Genomic DNA, 19,847 nt, shown 5'->3' with positions numbered 1-19,847 from the left:
CCAATCCGAATACCGGACCGATTTTGAGATTGGAATAGTCAAATGCAACTAAAATACACTTCTGAAAACCGGCCTTAGCTGACGATACCGATAACTTGCATTGAGGTCTGATCAACCTACCGTGAAATACACACATACCTGTATCCATAGTTGTCGCATGTCATGTCCTGGGGCATGCATACAGAGATGTGAAAGCTATAGGTATATGAACACGGTAATTATACCAGAGATGGTGGTGTAATTATTTAATCTTGTCTATTGTTTATGTATTTAACGAAGGTCTACCACGTGCACTGGCGGTTTGTTTACTGTAGGAAACAAGCAGAGCTAGTTATAAACAGAATGATTCATATTCAATTTTGAGAGTCTCACAGGGTTATATATTTAGTCGTTGGATAACGTAAATTATCTTTATGAAGAGGTCCTGTCTGAGAGATTATTGTAAATAATGTACCGGTTTTTTTAGATAACCCTTTTTGTGCCTCATAGTATCAAATAATGATTGCTCCCCTAAGCCTGTTATCATGATATAGCGACCTTCACCTGGGACCGGGTGGTATGCATTAGATACCAATTACATTCCGGGTTGATTTTGCTGTACGTATGCATTGTGCTATTAGCTTTAACTAAAGTTGTTGTAATGTCAGGTATCAGAAAGGCATTCAGACGCAGTCAACGCGAGAGTAAAAAGCGCCGCGGCCAGCTAAGCCCCAGGTAAAGTATTCTACTTTCGTTATGTACGGTATTCCTACTTTCGTTATTGGAAGCATTAGTGTGTAGATCTGCAATGTTGGATATTATTTATTATTATTATATGAAAAAACACTTCTATGGAATGTATCGTAGCAAATTAAGATTATCTTAATCATGATCTTACGCTTAATTGTTGTTGTATGCAGAGATAATCTAGAATTTATGCTATTAAAACTTCACAGAGTTAGCTCCCCTAGATATTCACACTGTATACCAATCCATACATGTACCTCAGATTCGAAAAAATACTATTTCAATTTAATTGTTTAATAATTGACGTATATAACCTTGTCCCGGTTAATTTAATATTTTGCTGTGTTTTTTCCCATTTCATTGTGGGATGAGGCCTGAAATATATGAATTTGGTTGTTTCTACATCGACGACTTCTTCTTTTAAACTTAAGTATAGAATACCGCTACCACATGTATCAAAGCTTCGTATGTAGCTTCGTTGATCCATTTCAGGTATTTGTAAGTGTGTGTTTGACTGTGTGTGTGTGGGAAAGGGGGGGGGAGTGGCTCAAAATGTACAAATGGTTAAAGTGATAATTCGAGTGGTCTTGTCATGAGAAATAGGGCCGAAAGGGGTCGATATGGCTACTTTCATGCATGTATGAATGACTTCTCTGAAACATAGCATTGGATACTCGACCACCAGAGCCTGCAGATACTATATATGTAACATGTAACACCATCTGTAGCAAGGCTTTTTTTATCACACTACTTAATTTTAAAGGAAAAAAAATAAAATAGATAAACACAAACAAAACAAAATAAATATGTATGTTTCAGGTTCCCCCTCCCTACCCTGTTTTTACCTCCAGCCCTAGCTATTTTATCACTCTTTTTTAAAATTTAATAAAAAAATAGTGTGTGAAGTTTTCAGCTTTGATTTATACACTTACTTTAAGTATATACAGATAAAGTTAAATTACAGCGATAAAAAATAAAAGACTTCTAGCAAGACTAAAGCCTGAAAGACAAATTCCTTTGAAATGTAGTAATAAAGCCACTGAAACCCTCCTCAGAAAATATATAAAATTATATAATGCTATAAGTTACTGCATTTTCATTGGTTTTGTGAAAATTATTTTTTTTTGCATAATTTTTAGGATGTACATAAGATTTATATTTTAAGGTATGACTATTCTTTATATCGTTGATCATAGAGAAGTTGACGCAGACGCCGTTCGTGAAATTTTGAAAAGCATTAAAGATACTGTCAAGGGATGTAAAGAGCTTCATTCGAAGTGGGAAGACGACGAAAAATTTAAAAAAGTCAACTCCGATTACTTAGCCAAGGCCAACAAACTGATTGGTCATGTGGATAACTTTAGAGAGGTAATTATTAAAATCTTAACGCTTAGTCAATGAACCATTATAATACATAAAATTATTAATATAGCGTTTCTTGAATTATCCAATTTTCTGTACAATACGTCGGCAATATTGTCCCATTATCATTTGTGTAAAATGTTGAATGCGATAACTTACAGATTAATGTCATAGGGAATCCTATGTGCTGACAGAATGTAAAGTATGCTGAAGTTAGGCCTATCTATATTGATATATCGATCCAAAATAAAACAGAGTGACAATCGAATGCATTTAATTAATCTGATAAAATGTTCAGGGTTACCTTTAGCCATTGTACTTCTTTCAACACCGTGCATTGTGAACTGTCCGTCATTTGTAAACTTTTCAAATTTCAAATGTTAGAATGATACAAAGATAAATTTGACGTAGCTGCTGTTAGAATAGAACATATTGTTTGGTCCGGATTTGTTCTCCTGCATATTTTTTTACATATTATCTATTCGATCATACTTTTGCTCATATTTCCTATAATCGATTCGAGCTAATTCCTCTTTTTTGTTTTCAAAACTTACGGTAAAATGAATCAATTTCGGATACAAGGTAGTCAGATGACCGCTTATATGTTTGGGTATCATATTATTTTACAGAAACTTGAATTAACTTGGCCGAAATCAGAATCTAAAGAAATTAGTGATTTAAAGGCAAGTGTATACAAGTTAGCTAGGGAAAGAGATGATGCAGAGTATCGCCTTGAGGAAGCAGAAATAGAAATCAGCAATCTGAAGAAACGCCTTGGAGAACAGGTAAGAACGTTATGAAAAGCAAACACATCGCATGCAAAATATTGAATTATAAGTCAAAATAGTTCACACTCGTATCAAAACTTGAGATTTATTTAAGCATTAACCATTTAAGTGAAGTAAGAAATTTTGTTTAAAAAACTGTATTTATTCGCGTATGAGATTCTGAAAAAAGATTGCAAACAAAATTTATTTCATTACACTATAAAATTAATAAATAGTGGCATAAATGCTTTTAATTAATTTTCCAGACTAATTGATGAAATAAAACACATTGACACGTACGATTCTATTGTTTCACCAATTGATTTAAAAAAAATCAATACCAACGTTGATTTTCTATTCCGTATTTGCATATTATAGAGTTATCTGCGCTTGCGGATAGGTATAGATTATGGCGTCATGTGTTTGCAATCGTAACATTATATTTTGTGGAGAAACCAATGTGAATTGCGCGCACAAAATAATGACGTAACAATCGATACCTACCTGAAAGGGAGGCCACTCTGTAAGACGGAATAGTGGCTTAGTGAAATAGAGTAAAAAAGAAAATCGGCCAATAAAATGCCAGATTTAGTGTGAAAATAAAGAAATAATTATTTAAGCATTGCTTTCAATATTTCTTTAGATTTCATTTATGAAATGTTTGCAAACTATGTGAATCCGAATAGCGGATTCTTTAAATATATATATTTCATTATCTAAGTATTGAAGTCACTATTAATTAATTTTATTGGGGTATGGAAGAAATTTTGTTTGCAAACTGTTTAAATCTGCTTAGCGGATTTTTACAAAAGTTTGCAAACTTTAATTTCATATCCGATAAAATTAAAAAAAAATTATTATAATTAATTTCCCAGGCTACTTTATAAAATGAAATGCGTTTTCTCGCACGATTCCATTAATTTTTTCCAAGGGATTATTTTTGCCAAATCAATACGCAACGTAAATGTTTCTATTGTAACGTCACGATAACGTGGGATTTCCGCGCCATTCTCGGATTTTTTGTTTCAATCATGGAATGAAAAAAAAAATAAAATGAAAAGGCCAATCAGAAAGCCAGAAACATAGAAAATATAATTATAAATAAATAAATAAATAAATAGTGATATCAGTGCTAATAAATTTTCCATACCACTTAATGAAATAAAATACGTTTTCTCGAATGATTCCAATGTCTTTCGAAGAGAATATTTTTTACTAAATCAATTTGCTACGTCATTGTTTCTATTGTGCCGTCATGATGACGTCAGTTTTCGCTCCAATTCGGATTTTTTTGGTTTCTGATTGTTTGATTAATGAAAAAATAGCAACTGGATGTTTACACAATATGATGTATCGTTCTTCTGAAGCCTTTGTCTGATAGAGGAAGACGAGGAAGACAACAACAACAACAAGAAAACATGTCAAAACGTCCAGCTGCACAAGCAAACGAACATGAACAAGTATCGCATGTTTCAAAGCGAGCAAAACAGGATGGGAGTCTTGACAGAAAAGCACCGTCTCGAACTCCTGTTTACCGTAACGAGAGTAGTAGTAGCTCGAAAGGTACAAGGAGAGATTCTAGGAACTATGACACTCTTGAGAGGGAAATACAGGAACTTAACACACAGATAGCAAATTTAAAGGAAGAAAATAAATCGTAAGTAATATTTTGATAATTTTTTGGTAAAACATATATTTACAGTTTGCACTGACATGGACTCAATAATCATGCTTTCCAGTATCATCATTATCAGTGTATAATGTTAGCACAACACGCGCGGCGATTCTATTGTTACGTGAATAGTCGATGGCGTAGCAACGTGGGGTCATGACTCCAATTTTGGCGGGAACATATGAATGACTCGATTCCAATCAGCTGTTCAATCAAATTCGTTGACGATGACGGGAGAGAGTAAATATGGGCATTTTAATAAAAAAATATGCATTTGCCGCGCGGGAACAAATAATATTCATTTACTTAAAAAACTGTAAATATAAGGAATAGATGTTTATTTTGTTGAGGTTATGAGGGTATAATGATAATGGAGCCAGTGTAAATTTTATGTAACCCGGCTTCTATGAATTAATTATGTTAAGTTATAAATGTGAAAGTCACTCATTCATTCAATAGATGATCTCTCATAAATAAGTATCAATTCGGAATCAAAATCATGAATGTGCATAAAATATGTAAACAGTATAGTTTGGTTCCTTATTTTATTAAACTTGCATCTAGATTGTCAGACAATAGCGTTGGTACAATGAAGGCATTAAAAGATGCAAAAGGCGAAGTCGAGAGGTACAAGAAACAGATGGAAGGTAGTGATGCTACATTGGCAAGGTAAAATCAACTACAATGTACTTGTATAATCTATTCTCTTATACATGTCAGATAAAAATTATTATTCATTGATGCATGGATATCTTTGAGAATTGACAAACGTATACATCTCTTGCTAGACGACTAAGGGAATACGATTTTGGAAGATATATACATGACATCACGAAATAGCTTTGTTTAGGTTTTGTGCAAAATGACCACGTCTGTACGTTTTTCTTCACATATATCATTTTCAATAAATCGATTGTGTTTTACTTTAGGTATGGTACATTCATCACCATAAATCTACTGAAAGAATGTGATAAATATAAATGACGCGATATGTTGGGATGTGTTTCCCTGAATAGAGACGAAACACATATTTCCTCAGTTATGTTTAATTAAAGACAGTAGTAACTTCTGGTGGAATCTCTATATACAATGTATACCATACTACTTATGATTATGTCATTGTACGTTGTTTACCTTTCATTTTATCAACATACGAAACAAAAGTATTAAATAAGCAGACGAAACTCAACAGATTTAGGTATCGCAAACCTATTTGGTTTGATATTAGCCAAAGTTACATACCTTTAGAATAATTTGTCATATGGATATAATAGTTTCACTTATTGGGGTAAAAAAACAATTGTCTGTCAAATATTTTTCTAAACCATGGAAAATCAAAATGAGAAAGTCATCGGATTTTTGTCCCTGTGTAATAGAATCCTAATATTTTTAGTGTGAGAGTACTCGCTTATATCCCTACTTCGCACGTGATAATGGAAGTCACTAGGTCTTATCCCGTTGAATACATTCCGTCACTATTAAGTGACACAACGTTCAAAAACAAATAACAAGATACATCTAACTATGAACTGACAACTTTGAAATTGAACAGTACTGACACACTCGTTTTGGCTAAACTACAAGCGGCCTAGTATATATAGATAAGTATCTCAACTACTTTGCAAGCTTTCGGAGCAATCCAATGAAATCAGTTTGAAATAGTCAATACAAGATAGGGACGAAACAATGTTTAGCATTGACCAAAGTTATTTACAGTGATAGTTACATATTGTAGCTGCTGTCTGGATATAAACTGTTAATTGAAGTTATATGTTTTGTAACTTGGCGAACATTTTAACAAGACCATTTTTTTCTTCAGTAATATGTTTGATTCCATGAGGTTTCATGAATAAAGGTGTGAAAATTGTTTAGATGAATAGAAAACACATATATAATGCATTAAAAACGTTTTTTACAGCGCAGACGTTTTGCATTATAAACTTCGTGATTTTTATGACTTTAATTTGTTTCGATTTGTTCATGGAAACAAAACAGCAGAAATCACTTTGCAGTAACTTAAAAGACTGTAAAGGTGTGGAATGAAATTGTTAGCTTTATGGTCTGACCGTATATTATCAATTTACTGAATTCTAGATAGATATGTTAATATAATGATTTTTGGCAGTACTAATCTTGAGCCAGATTCTGTCACAATGGTTGTTTTTATTTCCATTTTCCTGAGGATTTCACTATAACCGACTTCGAGTAAATCCAGCTTCAAATCAAAATTAAAGGAAGCGACTTTACATTTGTGATTTTACAAATGAAGAATAAAGCCGTTCTATATTAGAAGGCGTTTAATGAACATAACACGCTACATATTAAATGTAATATACATTTTACCATAGAAGTCAACAAGAGTTGGAACATATGAAAAATGAAAACAGGAGCTTAAAGAAGATTAAAGAAGAAGTAGAGCAGAGGTAAAATAAATATGACATCTCAATTTTCTGATTTTGTTTATGCAATTCCATTGTGTTGAAATTATAGCAAAATTATCGTGGTAAAGTGCATGGGTATGAATCTTTGATTAATTAGGAATGTTAGGCAAAGTTTGTATTAGTGGTTTTTTTTTGTTCTGTGTCCTTTTGATATTCTGCACAAACATTCTAAGGCATAAGGCCATTCCATCATTCCATTCCATATAGGACAAAGTGCCACGGAATTTTCTTCGGGATGCAATTAATTATTTTTAACATTTTTATCTTTTGAATAAATATGGTGGTAATGGTGTAAAGTAAGTAATTTTTGTAACTGAATGAAAATACTAAATCGTCTGTCCCTGTTTTTGATAAATAAAAAATACCATTCGTCAGCGGTGGGAGCATACGTAACTATAGTTTATATAGGAAAAACACATTTATGAGCTTTATTTGCTCAATTTTCGAAGAGAAATAAATAAATCTCAGTAAAGATTATAGTAAATAAGCAATTTAACATAGTCATTATCGTGTTCCGTCGCTGAACACCACAGGGACCCAAGGGACGGGGGCTAACCAGGGTCAAAATAACTGAAAATTTCGTAAACTCACTTCATAATATTAAACAGGCAAATTTGTGTAATAATTACTGTCTTTGACTCCAAGGGCCTGATAGCCAATTATATGGAGTTTAAATGATCTTTTAATTCATTCTGTTACGCGGTTTAAGGCCTAAGGTCCCATCCCTTTTGTTTTACTAATAGAACAAAACAAACATACCCTTTCCAATGTTTGTTTTTAACATATAATTAATTGAACATAACTACAAAAGCACATCTATGTGGCGTTACCATAATCTTTTTGATTTTCGATACGTTTCTAGTCATGCATCAGTTGAAAGCAAGAGATGGAAACTTTCAAAAGCAACGTTGACAGGATACAAAGGGACTTGACCAAGGAAAGGCAGGCTAAGGAAGAGGCACTGAAAAGGTAATGTACTGTACTATATACTTTAATACTTTCTTTTATAAATGAAAGTTCTTAAATTTCGCGGCTGAAAATTTTTCGATTTCCTGTTTAAACTTTGATAGGGTCATTCACGTGTGACAAATTGTGATATGCGAAAACAAGTTTTTTAAAATGGTTTAAACATATATACATTATATGTAATCTTAAAGCCAAATCGGGAAAATTAAAAATCACAAAAATGTAATTTTCAGTTAAAGTCACGAACGGTTTATAATTATAAACTTTATTGATTTAACATCGATTACGAAACAAGTTACACAACTTATGTAAATCAGTCTCGATGGCCCGGATGTAAGCGCGCGAGTGATCTTAGTGTGGGAGGAAACCGGAGCGCCCGGAGAAAACCCACGTGATCGGGCAGGTGACCCCCTAACCTTTTCACGTCCGTGCCGGGGATCGAACTCCGGCCGGCCAGGTGAAGAGAAATAATTGTATAGGTATCTAACCTACACCTCGTAATTCTGTCGTGGTATGCAGAAAGTATTGTGCATGTTGCAACGAAATTGTGAGTTAAGGAAACCTATACCAGCTTATAATTCACATCTAATCTAAGTTAGCTATTTCACAAACGTTCTACTTTATCATTAATAGCTTACGCCATAGCAAATCGAATGAGGAAAACCTTCGTGACACAATAGATAGACTTCAGAGAAACGTGTCAGCAGAAAGGGAAGCGAAGGATGAGGCACTGATAAGGTAAGACGCCATTCTGTTTCCGAAGGATTATTATACTTTTTTTCTACAGTGTTATCAAAATATCACTTTTCAGAGGAACGATAGTAAGCAAGTCTCACGTTATAATATTTTTGTAATGAATTTATTTTACTGCGACTGGTTATCGTTAATATTTTTTGACGGTTATATTTTGATTATCTGTAGACTTAGTGCAGTAACTGGCAACAAGCTCCGCGACAACACCATTCCAGCTATAAGTGACTTAAGTGACCCAATCTCACAGACCAATGAAGCTAGCCGAAGAAAGTATCCGAAACTGATAACGTCTAATGAATGCGATCGATGCAATGGAGAATCTCGAGAACGACATTGGAAGAACAAGAAGCTATCAAGTTCTACTTGATATTCTCTAAAGCTGTAAGTTATCACAGATAATAATGCCGATGAAGTTCTTGTCAAATTATTTGTATTAACATTAGTGAAATAAGAGTGTGATAAATCGTAATTAAAATTGTACTCACGCGCAGTAAGACTTTGTATGTCCAAAAAAAAAAAACTACTGATAAAAAACACCACTTACAAATGAACTTTTATTCGTCTACTTTCATTTATCTAAGTCTGCCGTGGTTCGTTTCGATGATGGGTAATTAAAAATATGTATACGAGTACTGTGTATGTTGAACTGATCTCTGATAATACTTAACGCAAGTAGGTCCACCCATGCATTCAGGTTGAGCATTGTCTGTAAAGTATCTTCGTACTATCATGATTCCATGGTACATAATAGATAAAGAAGTAAAAGTGGGGGAATATAATATTAGAGGTTGTCAATGTTTGATATTGTGTTATTGATATTTACTTTGTGTATTCTAGACTGTGTTTAGAAACTGTTGCAGTATTGCGTGAGTCGCTCAGGTAAGGACTTTTGTGGAGTCCACTACAAATTCACCATAGCAGTACCAGATATTGATAACTATAGCGCGACATCGCCAGATACATTATCTTTGGTTACCACAGTGTGGTGTTTTTAATGATTAGAAACTTGAATTGATCTAGAACATACCAATATGAATTCGGTATAACATCTAGTTTATCCTCTGAGCAATACGCATATAAATTCTAGAGGTTTATTCACTGCTCTTTTTGTAACTCGACAATACTTTATGGATACAGTAGATACATCCTTTTTTTCACAGTAGAGTGCTACCAGAGTTTATAAATCGAAAGTGGTTCAAGTCCAGGATCATTCCTGCGATTATATTATTATGAGAGGTCAGTTTCTACACAAAACTGATGATTTACACAGCACAAATTAGTACAGTATAGGAGACCATCACGCGCTGTAAAATTTTGTATTGCGGTGTGTGATGGTGGCTGATGTCTGGTAGAGTGTAGTACAATAGTGTTTCCAACTTCACCTGGGTAGGTGGTTCGCTACCTTTAACTGTATGACATAATGATATGTATTCATTAACCCGACATAAGAAGTAATCAATGGATACAAGTATTTTTTATAATTTACGCGGAGGTCATTATATCGAGAAAAATGTGTTATGCATTTGATTATTTCTGGTAAAAGGAAATTCGTCCGTGGTTCGGCGTCCGTCGTACATTCAGTAAACAGTCGGTATTATCATTATTTCTCGACAAGTACTGGATAAATGTTAGGTTTATTTTGTTTTGCCGATTTGTCACGTACATAATGATATGTATTTATTAAGATTGTCAGTTCACTTTCCTTTATTTATATGTATAGGTCCCTAATCTCCATAACTATACCAGTTGTTTTTAGGAGATACATGTATTTAAAAAACAACACCAATGAGGGTGAAACTTTTTATTTTAAATATAGTCTGTTGTCTTCATTTTGATATATATATATAGTACTAAATATATAGTTCTCAAATTTACCTTATACACATTACGAATGGATAATAACCCTTTATTCAGAAAGAAATGAGAAAATCCTGTTTTCAAATTTTACTGAACAGGTTCCCTTTATCCCCTAATTGTGCGAATAAAAACATGGTACACTTGTAAGAACAGAAAAAAACATGGCTGACAGGCGGCCATCTTGGATCTTAAAATTAATATTTTAATACGTATACATTTGTCTTGGTTAGTTAAGCCGATTACATTCTTTTTTTATAAGCAAATTACTGTAATCATCTTCATAAGTTGTGAACTTTCCTTTATTTATATGTGTAGGTCCCTAATCTCTATAACTATACCAGTTGTTTTGGGAGATACATGTATTTAAAAACAACATCGATGAGGGTGAAACATTTTATTTTAAATATAGTCTGTTGTCTTCATTTTGATATATATATATAGTACTAAATATATAGTTCTCAAATTTACCTTATACACATTACGAATGGATAATAACCCTTTATTCAGAAAGAAATGAGAAAATCCTGTTTTCAAATTTTACTGAACAGGTTCCCTTTATCCCCTAATTGTGCGAATAAAAACATGGTACACTTGTAAGAACAGAAAAAAACATTGCTGGCAGGCGGCCATCTCGGATCTAAAAATTAAAATTTTAATACGTATACATTTTTCATGGTTAGTTCAGCCGATTACATTCTTTTTTATAAGCCAATTACTGTAATCATCTTCATAAGTTGTGCCATACATAGTATTTAGTCAACTAGAAGAAGCTAAAGAAATCAGAATAGATACATTTAAATTTGTCATCGGGCTGAGATCATTTAATGGTAGATACCATGGTACCGCCTGGGGCTCTTGTCATGACATATGTATTTACTTGTTTCTCGAAGTCATTGAGAACAATGAATATGTGTATGATAGCATTGACTAGTATAGATACATAGCCAGGGACCAGGGGCTAACACTTATATGTATTTTCTTGCATGCAAAAACGACCAATTACTTTAAGTCTGGAATCAATATTGTCAAGCACTATTATTGTCGACTATACGCGAACACGTACATCCGATGCTTTTATTACAAAATGTAATCTAAAACTCGTTTTCCTATCAGGTCATCAAAACGAGATTAAAGCAAACCATGACAGACAAAACTATCGAGGCGTGTGACAAGTTTATCAATGCGACCGTGAGATACGTCTGGATGATGCGAGTACAAGATCCGCCTGTCTGTATGGAATGGGAAATCTCTCATGGTGAGAAGTTTGACCATGACCGTCTCAGATCCTACACGAAAGGTGGAGACAGCGTCGACTATGTCGTGTGGCCAGTCCTCTACCTACACAAAGGGGGGACCAATGTTGGCCAAGGGAGTAGCGCAGGGCATTAAAACTAAGGAAAAATGAATTATTAACAATCTATATAGTGTGAATATGACGGTATAACTGTCCATTGTTGCATAACTACAAATACATTTTTATCGGAGTGTCTTCTAAGAATCCAAACTGTTCTTTAATTGTATTTTTATAATAGTGATCAGTGCTTACATCAATCCTGTTCTCTGTTCATGTCCTTACATGTAATATTTCTGAATCATCTAAAGTCACTAATCATTTGATAACTACAAAATCCATCTCCATTGAAAAATAAAAAGATAGCATCTTAGACAAATGCACTAAGGTAGGAAACAGTATTATGCAAATAGTATTATGCAACCTTTTCATAGTATATAGAGTGTTTCTTTAGTATGACGCTGCTTCATTGTATGTAGTTGTAGGTAGCAATACAAAAAAGACCGGCATGACCCCAGGTAGTGGGAAGCCCCTCTTTTGGACCACGTTTTAAAAAAATTAAGTCAAATATATCCTGAAATTAGTACATCCAATATTTAGGGCTTGATTTAAGTTTAAATTTCTGAAGCAAATAAGCATAACTAAAATGCGTTAGTGAATAGAATACAATATTGGGATCCTCCGGAAGTGCGCTTGACCGTTAATGATAACTTTACTTGAAGCAAAACTGATGGCGTGGATTCAGGCAAAAGTATGCGACCTTTGTAAAATCCTCAATTTCAGGCCAAAACCAAGGATTTTTCTGCAGCAAGTATGTTATTTACAAGAATGGTTAAACACAAAAAAATACACAAATATCTATCTAAATAGCATAGAATTGTAATTGCAACTGTTGTGTTTAGTTCTAAAGTATTTGCCTTAATTTCGTAAATTGTCCAAATTTACTGTGTTCTGTCATTTTATTATGTTGAACTACATGTACTTTGTTACATTTGTTGTTGTTTACACATTATCATTCCGTTCGTTAGGGCTACTTCATATTGTGATAAGTTCAATTCTCATATTAACCTTATTAAATTAAAGATTGAATATTGATCGTATTAACCTGACACTTTATTTATGATTAATTTAGAAATGCCTGCTTAAGTGTCATTAGAATCTATTGTATTGGGTTAATCGACGTATCCTTTCTATGTGGAACACTTGTCACCTTTTCTTTATATAAATCAGCCTTGACGACACGGATAATTGATACATGTATACATGTCCATATTGCATACTAAACGTTGATTGCTTTATTTTACCGATGACCAATATACAGATAAGTCAGTAAACCATTTGTTTTACTGTGAAACGAATGTCTTTAACGTAATTTGTCAGCTTTTCCTGAATTCCACCCTCATGCCAATGTAACTTGCCAATGAACGTAATTGATGAATGTATATATCAAATAACAATAAATGAGAAGTTTTTATACAAAATCATGTAAATAGGCATTGATATTTTTAGAGTATTTATATTGAATTTTTAGTATTTTGAATTTTATATTAAACAATATTCAAATGTCATTTGCATACAAGTTTAGCATAGAAAAATATGCTCCATTGATTTACTTTGAAAGTTTAATTTTATACCTGCTTATTGCTAATTGGCATTTTTTTTTGTATATATGCACCATGTAGAGCATGGCGACCAGGTGCAATGATCTTATGTGATTTTTCTACAATGTTGTGATTTTTGTTATCATATTAGTGTTTACACAATTGTTTCTTTTTAGAAAATAAAGACATTACTTTTAAATCAGTATTGATTCATTCTAATGGTAAAACCCGAGACGGACAAAAAATAAACTTAACTAAAATGGGTTAGAGATTCCAATTTTGGGCTCCTCCTGAAGTGCGCCTTGACCGAAAATGATTTATTTGAAGCCAAACCTATGGCGAGGATTCCGGCAAAAGTGTCGAAACATCAGCAAGATTGACATTTGAAATAAAGCATCGTTTGCAATTGTTACAGAAACCTTAATCTCATGCCAATGTATCTTGCCAATGAACGTAATTGATTAATGTATATATCAAATAACACTAAATGAGAAGTTAATAATATTATACAGATTTACATATTTTAGAGAGTAGTTATTAAACTAGTTATTAAATCATGCATACCTAGAACAAATATACATAACCGGCCTACTATCTCTTTCGGCCGGGTACGAAATGGTGCCTATGTGTCCTAGTGGAGCAATGCCCCAGAAAACCACTCGGACACAATTTTCTATACTTTTCTGTATGTTTACAATTATTAAATGCATAAACATGCAAATAAATATTATTTTTGTCCAACAAATACATAACGACTATTCCACTGTACCGCTCACAATAAATTAAGTTCACAATTTGTAGACTTGGCTATAAAATTTTCCTTCGGAAAGACCTTCATATGTATATGTGAAAAAATAATGTCTCACTGTGAATTTATGTCTTAAAATCAGGATATTTCCCTGAAGCCTGTTCCAATTTTTAAAAAAGGGAACGTGGATGACCAAAATAATTATAGAGGTTTTTACTGTTGTCTAGGAAAATTATTTACGGGGATATTGAATCAAAGATTACTGAAATGGAATAATGAATATGATAAAATAACTGATGCACAATTTGGATTTAAACCAGGTTTATCCAAAGTTGATACCATATTCGCCTTGCAAACAATAGTCAATAAAACACTGAAAGCAAAAGAGAGACTGTATTGTTGTTTCGTGGATAACACGAAAGCCTTTGACTTAATTGAAAGCATTTTGTTGTTTGTGGTATAAACTTTCAAAGCTTGGAATACAAGGGAAAATGTTCAATATTATTCAGTCATTGTATAAAAATGTAAAGTCGTGCATCACTTTGAATGACATATTATTAGAATACTACCCAAATCAGATCGGTTTGTTCCAGAAGGATATCCTTTCATCCATTCTTTTTAGTATTTATGTAAATGACATGGAATTGAATTTCATTTCAGAAAATTGTTCATGAATAGAAATATGTCTCTTAAATTTGTTGAAATTCCAGAATCATTACAAAAACAACATGATGCTTTATATGTATATAATCTTGAATAGAAACTAAATCTAAAAGCTTCCAAAACCAAAATCGTTATTTTTCGAAATGGTGGAAATATCAAAGATTTTGAGAGTTGGTCATATGACAATCGTGTTATAGAGATAGTAAACCAATTTAATTATTTGGGTATATTGATGAATTTTAACGGAAATTTAATATCACATAAAAACACATCGCTGTCACCAGTAAATTTAAGAAAAATAATTTCAATATCGGCACACAATGTTCAGTATTTGATACATATATCAACAACATACTTGGATACGGAAGCGAGATATGGGGTTTTCAAGTTTTCAAAAGTCACCAGATATTGAAAAAACTTCATTCAAGTTTTTGTAAACGCTTGCTTGGAGTTAAAAAGAAATGCCTGTAATGTTTTTGTTTATTATGAGATTGATAGAGAACCACGTTATATGAAAAGAAAATTAAAAAAAAAGAAATATTGAAAGTAAAATTCAAGAAATCTAGCATTTTGTGAACATTATATTAAAAAATCAAAAGACGATCGAACACTGTTAAATCAAAATATGAGTTTAAGGAATTAATGACTCGTTTTAAAGGACTGAGAAATGAGTATCGTTAACGCAAGCCATCACCATATATGTTCAGGTCAAATCCAGATTAAGTTACACCTAAATTATATAAATAAGTTCCATATCAAATTACAAAAAAACAACAACAAAAAACATTTAGATTATTCCCAAAACTACACCGTCACAATAATCATACCCGAGCTAATAACAAGGCCTCTGCTGGTTAAAACACCTCACATGATGTCCAGGGAAATCAAACAACGTCATTCCCTAAGGGAAAATAAATGTCGTATTTACATGGGACGTGTGCCCCCATAGTGATCGCCCATTGTTATATCCCCTTCTGATTGTACAAAAATGACAGACTAAGCGTATTGAATGTAATTTTTACTCATCACAAATAGAAATACATGAAATATTTTCCAAACAAATAGCGAATTAACCTTTTGGCAAATTAACAATTATGTCCCCTGTTGATGTGTGATATAAAATCAAGCCTTCGGGAAATATTACATCATCGGGTAAATAAACGTTCATATCACAATGCAACCGGGGCAATGAATGCATAAAATAGTATTGTGGTGATAATATGTACACGCTTATAAACATTCGTTATACGAAATCGACATCAGATTAGTAAATCTTCTAATAATCAGAATACTTATGTCAAGTGAAAAAAAGACGCATAAGTTAAAATTATAGGGATATGTATGGTGAGTGGATCGAGTGTAAATTCTATCAGATCTCATTATCACACGTGCACTATGAAACCGGGATAAGAGAGTTATTTACAGTTTATATCAATACAGACCCACCAAAGTGTCCATACACCATTTTAAGACGTTTTAGAGGTCGTTTAAAACGTCTAAAAAGTAGACCTATGGGTACTTTGGTTGTTCCATATTGTTATGACCAAAAAAATAACTGAAATGAGAAACCAGCAGCTAAATTCAAAACACAATTTAATTATATATACAATATCATACATAAATGGTTTACAATATCTTAAGTAATTGGTGGTGGTACAAGAGTAATACGAGAATTTAACGTGTTACTTTTCTGTATGTGAATGTCTTGGTATTCTCCTTAATCCTTCCAGGTTCCTTTTTAACAATATTCACAACTTCAGGAGGAAAATGAATGTTCAAAGATAATTTGTAAAATTCCAGGCAACATGAATAAATCCAAACAATGCTTTGTAACAATCCACAGATAAAGTTACAATAGCTCTCCCAATATAATCTAATATGGCGCTGTACAGTTGTTGATATGTCTAATTACAAGTCTCATTACAGTTCTGATTGGCCTTGGACAGCTGGAGTATATATAGCTAAACCCTAATTCAAGAATATTGGAGACTGACCTTCTACTTCTAGAAATATCGACCTAAAACAGTAAACAAATAAACACACATAACTTTCTTGAAATAGATCATTCTATATCCCTTCTTATCGTCAACATGTTTACAAACATGTATGTTTACACGATTTACTCGTGTTTTCATGGGTGATCACGCAATTTCATCTCATTGGAGGTTGGCAATACTCCCAATAAAGTACAATCAATTTGCCTTTTTATTTTTCCTTTTAAAGATATGTATAAGTATATTCATATTTTTTCCATATAAGAAATAAATGTATACAATATTTTTTTTTCGAATTCAGCATACATACTATGATTTAATTGTTTATGTATTACATTTTGTTAATGAGATCAGCGTATCTCTGTATCTATCAGGACGAACTTAAGGGAGTTACATAAATATATAATCAGACAGACCCTTGAGATACGTGAAAGTGGACAACCACAGATTACAGACTGTAACAGTGCATCTATATATGTATATAGAGTGTAACTTCTCGAAACCGAACCTTCTCAAAACCGATCACCTCTAGAAACCGAACATGGAAGTCATGTACGGAATGAATTCCTCTTTATTAATAGTAAATAAAACTTCCCAAAACCGATCCCTCCCAATTCCGGGCGAATTCCCCGAACACCAACTCTGGTAAAGACAAAGGGAGGTGTTTATGTAGGGAACCCTTTGAAGTTTAGTTATAGTCTGTTTCAAAATCTAACACCAACTCAGGTAACTTTTGAACTAGGTAATTTTTTAACTAATATGATAAGATACAATAAATGTACAATTTTGTTAATTGCAAGTATTAGTTTAAGTATTTGTATCAATTATTACTATTTTTCCCCAAAATAATCATATGATAATACACACTGCACAATATGTATATTTTACAGTAGCAATTAATTTAAGCACTATTTTACACAAAGCCTATTTAAAAAAAAACATAAATCAATAAAATTTAAAGATTTATTAAATCATTATATATTTTATTAAATCATTTAAGCAATACATTTCAGCACTAAGGTAATTCAATGGTTTCCAAAATAATCTATAATGATAAGATATGTTATCAAAGTGTCTCATATACATTTGGATGTACATATGGTATGCAAAATATTTCATTTCTAGCTAATTTAACCAAGATGCAGCAGCTGTGATGCTGAGTCGGCGTATGTCATCAAGTCGATGGTTCCAGTCTGGTAGCGGTCTTTCAGGGTTGCCAGGCGTCTGTCGATGTTTACATACTTCTTCTTGCGGGGTTTGGTTGGAGCTCCAGCATCTCTCTGTATCCGGCTGATGTCGTTCATGTTCTGCATGTCCTTGAACATCTGTATAATGGTGTATATGTTGGGATGTGAGTGCATAACTCGTCTCTTCAGTTTCCCATGCCATGCTTCCAGGTGGTTTGTAGTGCGTGGACCCTCAGTCAGGAAGTGGTTCCATGTCGTTTTGTCTCCATCTACCCACTGTTCTGTCACGTAGTCGGTGAATGGTAGGAGTGGATGAGGGATGTCGGCATCATTGGCATCCTCCAGGGCCTGGAACCAGACGTCCTCTACACGCTCCATGGGAATGAGGGGCAAAACAGCAGCTCGGCGCACAAGGAGTCTCACGTCGTCGTTGTCGCGGTACAGTGTCTGGAGTCCTGTTGACTGAGCCTTTCTCCATATGCACTGAGTGAAGTGAAAAAAAAACATCCTTTGACATATATTCCAGGGAAGACACTTCGGATAGCATTGTGTGTGGCGATCTCAAAGTTGACGAATGCAGTAGTCGGGTGGAAGGGAATGATGAAGTTGGTCATATGCTCCTGAAGTAACGTAAAGAAGCGGATGGTCTGGCTCTTTCCGGGAAGTAGTGCATAAATCATCGGAGTCATGATGCCGTCAATCTGCGTATGGATGCTGTAGATCTGATAAAAAAAGTGTGGGCAGGTGTAGAAGGTACCGTCGCTGAAGAATACATCCGAGGCAGCAAGGTCGGCAAGGTTCTCTGATGTAGAAAACGCGAGGATTCTGTTGTTGCCTTCACCATCGTCAAACAGTCAAATTGTTCACCAGTCGATGTCTCTGTCCATCTTCCATCCAGGTTGAGGTTGGCCATGGTTTTTGGTAGTGGTGGAGTCTGCTTACGTCGAGCTCTGTAAAGTGATGACCTGGCACTGTAGAAGGTTGGCAGATGCTGGACCACAGCTTTGGAAGAGTCATCCCAGTCGTTGTCTCGATGTTGGTTGAGTTCCTCGTCGAAGATAGATGGTATGGGTCGCACGGACTCTGCACAGCGGTTGCTAATCTGGTTTATGATCTGCTTGGCAACAACGTTGGCTGGGTCAGAGGCATGTGTGTGAGGATGTCTTCCGAAATTGACTTGTATGTCGTTCAGTGTTGAGAGGGAGGCTGAACAGCTCCAGAGCATCTCCAGATGGTCCTGTCGCCACTTTTTAGAGTCTGTCTGTAGATGAAGCCGTCATGGGATAGGTTACGTCCGCCTCTTCTGTTGATTCTGTTGATGATGAACTTAACGTTGATCTGTGCGTTTGCCATTCAGTGTGTGATAAAATGAAATTACAGTAAATTGGAAAATGCTAGTACAGATGTTTTACAAAATCTATATTACCTAAAACTGAAAACTAAAATAAGTAAAAAATTCTAAGAAAATGATGAGAAATTAAAAAAATCTAATACAGTAGTTCTATCATATATTTACACTAAAACTGAAAAGAAACACAAGTATAAATCAATAAGAAACAGTAAATTAGAAAATTCTAGTACAGATGTTTTACAAAATCGATATTACCTAAAACTGAAAAATAAAAAACAAGTCAGAAATTCTAAGAAAATATATGAGAAATAAAAAAATCTAGTACAGTATTTCTATTAAATATTTACACTTATAAAGCTGAAAAATAGCACAAAAAATGTATAGACTCAGACAAAGTCTAGTAATACAAAGACAAGTTGATAATTCAATGTACAATGTTGAAAATTCAAATACCAGAGCAAGTATGAT

The 19,847-nt window shown here is 33.7% G+C and overlaps 1 protein-coding gene and 1 pseudogene across 1 annotated transcript; one reads left to right on the top strand and one right to left on the bottom strand.

Moving 5' to 3' along the window:
- Window positions 1–512: 512 nt before the first annotated feature.
- LOC138327072 (M protein, serotype 6-like) lies at window positions 513–9,054 on the top strand. The gene is made up of 8 exons (XM_069273058.1): window positions 513–714; window positions 1,923–2,094; window positions 2,718–2,873; window positions 4,223–4,512; window positions 5,092–5,196; window positions 6,876–6,950; window positions 8,568–8,672; window positions 8,856–9,054. Exons 1-8 carry the CDS (start codon window positions 641–643, stop codon window positions 9,052–9,054), a joined length of 1,176 nt encoding a protein of 391 aa, XP_069129159.1. The 5' UTR covers window positions 513–640.
- Window positions 9,055–17,878: 8,824 nt separating this feature from the next.
- Window positions 17,879–19,381, bottom strand: LOC138326853 (uncharacterized; annotated as a pseudogene).
- Window positions 19,382–19,847: the final 466 nt, after the last annotated feature.

This window comes from Argopecten irradians, chromosome 7 (genome assembly GCF_041381155.1).
Source record: "Argopecten irradians isolate NY chromosome 7, Ai_NY, whole genome shotgun sequence".
NCBI lineage: Eukaryota > Metazoa > Mollusca > Bivalvia > Pectinida > Pectinidae > Argopecten > Argopecten irradians.
Note: the sequence above shows the minus strand (reverse complement) of the source record. Positions and strands in the feature narration are given on the sequence as shown.